The sequence below is a fragment of the Tamandua tetradactyla genome, chromosome 12 (assembly GCF_023851605.1).
Source record: "Tamandua tetradactyla isolate mTamTet1 chromosome 12, mTamTet1.pri, whole genome shotgun sequence".
In the NCBI taxonomy this organism is placed as follows: Eukaryota; Metazoa; Chordata; class Mammalia; order Pilosa; family Myrmecophagidae; genus Tamandua; species Tamandua tetradactyla.
Window position 1 is genome coordinate 17,326,186 of NC_135338.1, and position 1,642 is coordinate 17,327,827.

The window sequence follows — 1,642 nt, forward strand, 5'->3', positions numbered from 1 at the left end:
GCCTGGGAAGGAGGAAGGGAGGGACTCCGGCCGCTTGCCATCCCGCCCAGGAAAGCCCGCGTCCCTCGGTGTTCTCACCAGAGCTGGTTATCCCAGACAGTCAGCCGTTCCAGGATGGGGTACGCTGTCCCTTTGATCTCCGTCGTGGCTCCGGGATCTGCTCTGTATTGTCTCCACTCCCCCAGTAGCTGTTCTGGAGGAGGAAAGGTGAGGGCGGCAAGGCTGTCAAGGCTGGTGGCGGAGGAGCCAGTGACGGCGGAAGAGGGCACCGTGGTGGTTGGAGAGCCGCCAGAGCAGGAGGGGGAAGAGAGGGGAGAAAGAGGGCGGGCAGGTTGGCCGCTGCGGGGAGTGGGCGCCGCGCGGCGGGCCGGCGGAGAAAGAGAGGGGAAAAGGAGGGCGGGCGGAGAAAAAAAGGAAAAAGGAACATTTTAAATGTACACATTCTCAGATCTCTGGCAGACAAAACATATTGCAGTTTTTCAAACTGAAATGAAAAGTTTTAATTTCTATGAAGGCAGATATCTGCAATTAAAAGCCACATAAACTGCCGGCGGCCCTGTGCTACTGAGAGCCAGGGTGTGCATGACCCTGGCTGCGGTGTGAAGGGTGCGCACACCTGGGACCTGCCCTAGCTTTCCCATCCTGGTCGCAGATGCTGTGAGCCCCGGAGGCGTCCCACAGCTGGTGTGATGGGTGTCAGCGAGTAGAGGGAGGCATTCTTCCGTGATCACAAAAAGAGAAAATACTAGGATCCTCTTCATGGGACCAATGTGAAGATTGGGTGAGCTAATACAATGTCAACTATGCTAAGCACATAGTTTCAAAATGGAACCAGAAGCAGTTCCATTCACGAAGGAGGTGAAAGTTTCCGGGAGTTAAGTCCTGTTTCATTTCAATCCAGGAAAGGTGAAAATGGTGATCCCAATGCCTTAATAGAGACTTCCTGGACAGAGACATATCCCCAAACACCTCCAATTGTATCTATGAACGCTTTTTTCAACAACACCATATTGTCAGCTGTAAAGCAGAGTATAGTAGTCAAGTTACAGGAAGCAGTTGAAGTTCATCTTGGAACTGCTCTGACATGTACATCATTTGAATATGCCAAAAACAATATAGAACATTCACAGAGAATCACTGTCCCACTAATTCTATAGATCCTGGTTTAAGAATTGCAGTTATGTTATGTCCTTCAATTGGGAACTTTTAGAAGAGTGAAATCAACAATGTGACATCCATAAGCAATATCATCTCAGTTGAAACTCCTAACGCAGTCCCATCAAGTAAGAAAAAAAACAAAAAAGAACAACTTTCAAAAGCCCAGAAATGTAAGCTGCTAGATAAAACAGAGCACAAAGGGAACTTCCCCTAGGATGGAAGTGGGTTGATTTGGCTAAACATTGCACAGTGACATTTTCCTGAGGCTGCATGATATAAAATGATGTCATCACCAGTGTCCTCTATGAGCACTAATGAAATGTGTGCATGTTTAAGCAAAACTGGTTCTAAAGATGAAGAATAGTGCTTGGAATTTGAGACAAGGAAGGTGCATCCTTTAAAAAAGTCTTTCATTACTCTTTTCTGGTATTGAAGTGACTTTTTATAAAACACATTTTCTGGATGTTTCTTATGCAATATGTGT

At 47.0% G+C, this 1,642-nt stretch overlaps 1 protein-coding gene across 1 annotated transcript; it reads left to right on the top strand.

The window, feature by feature from the left end:
• The first annotated feature begins 983 nt into the window (after nucleotides 1–983).
• Nucleotides 984–1,372, top strand: LOC143651241 (RWD domain-containing protein 4-like). Its single transcript, XM_077122252.1, has 2 exons — nucleotides 984–1,139; nucleotides 1,214–1,372. The coding sequence occupies exons 1-2, from the start codon at nucleotides 984–986 to the stop codon at nucleotides 1,370–1,372; spliced, it is 315 nt and encodes a 104-aa protein (XP_076978367.1).
• Nucleotides 1,373–1,642: the final 270 nt, after the last annotated feature.

Excerpts from the sequence above, each read along its gene's own strand:
- LOC143651241 (XM_077122252.1), top strand. The coding sequence starts at position 984 with ATGAACGCTTTTTTCAACAACACCATATTGTCAGCTGTAAAGCAGAGT. Across the intron at positions 1,140-1,213 it reads AACATTCACAGAGAATCACT|AGTGAAATCAACAATGTGAC; the intron begins GTCCCACTAATT and ends AACTTTTAGAAG.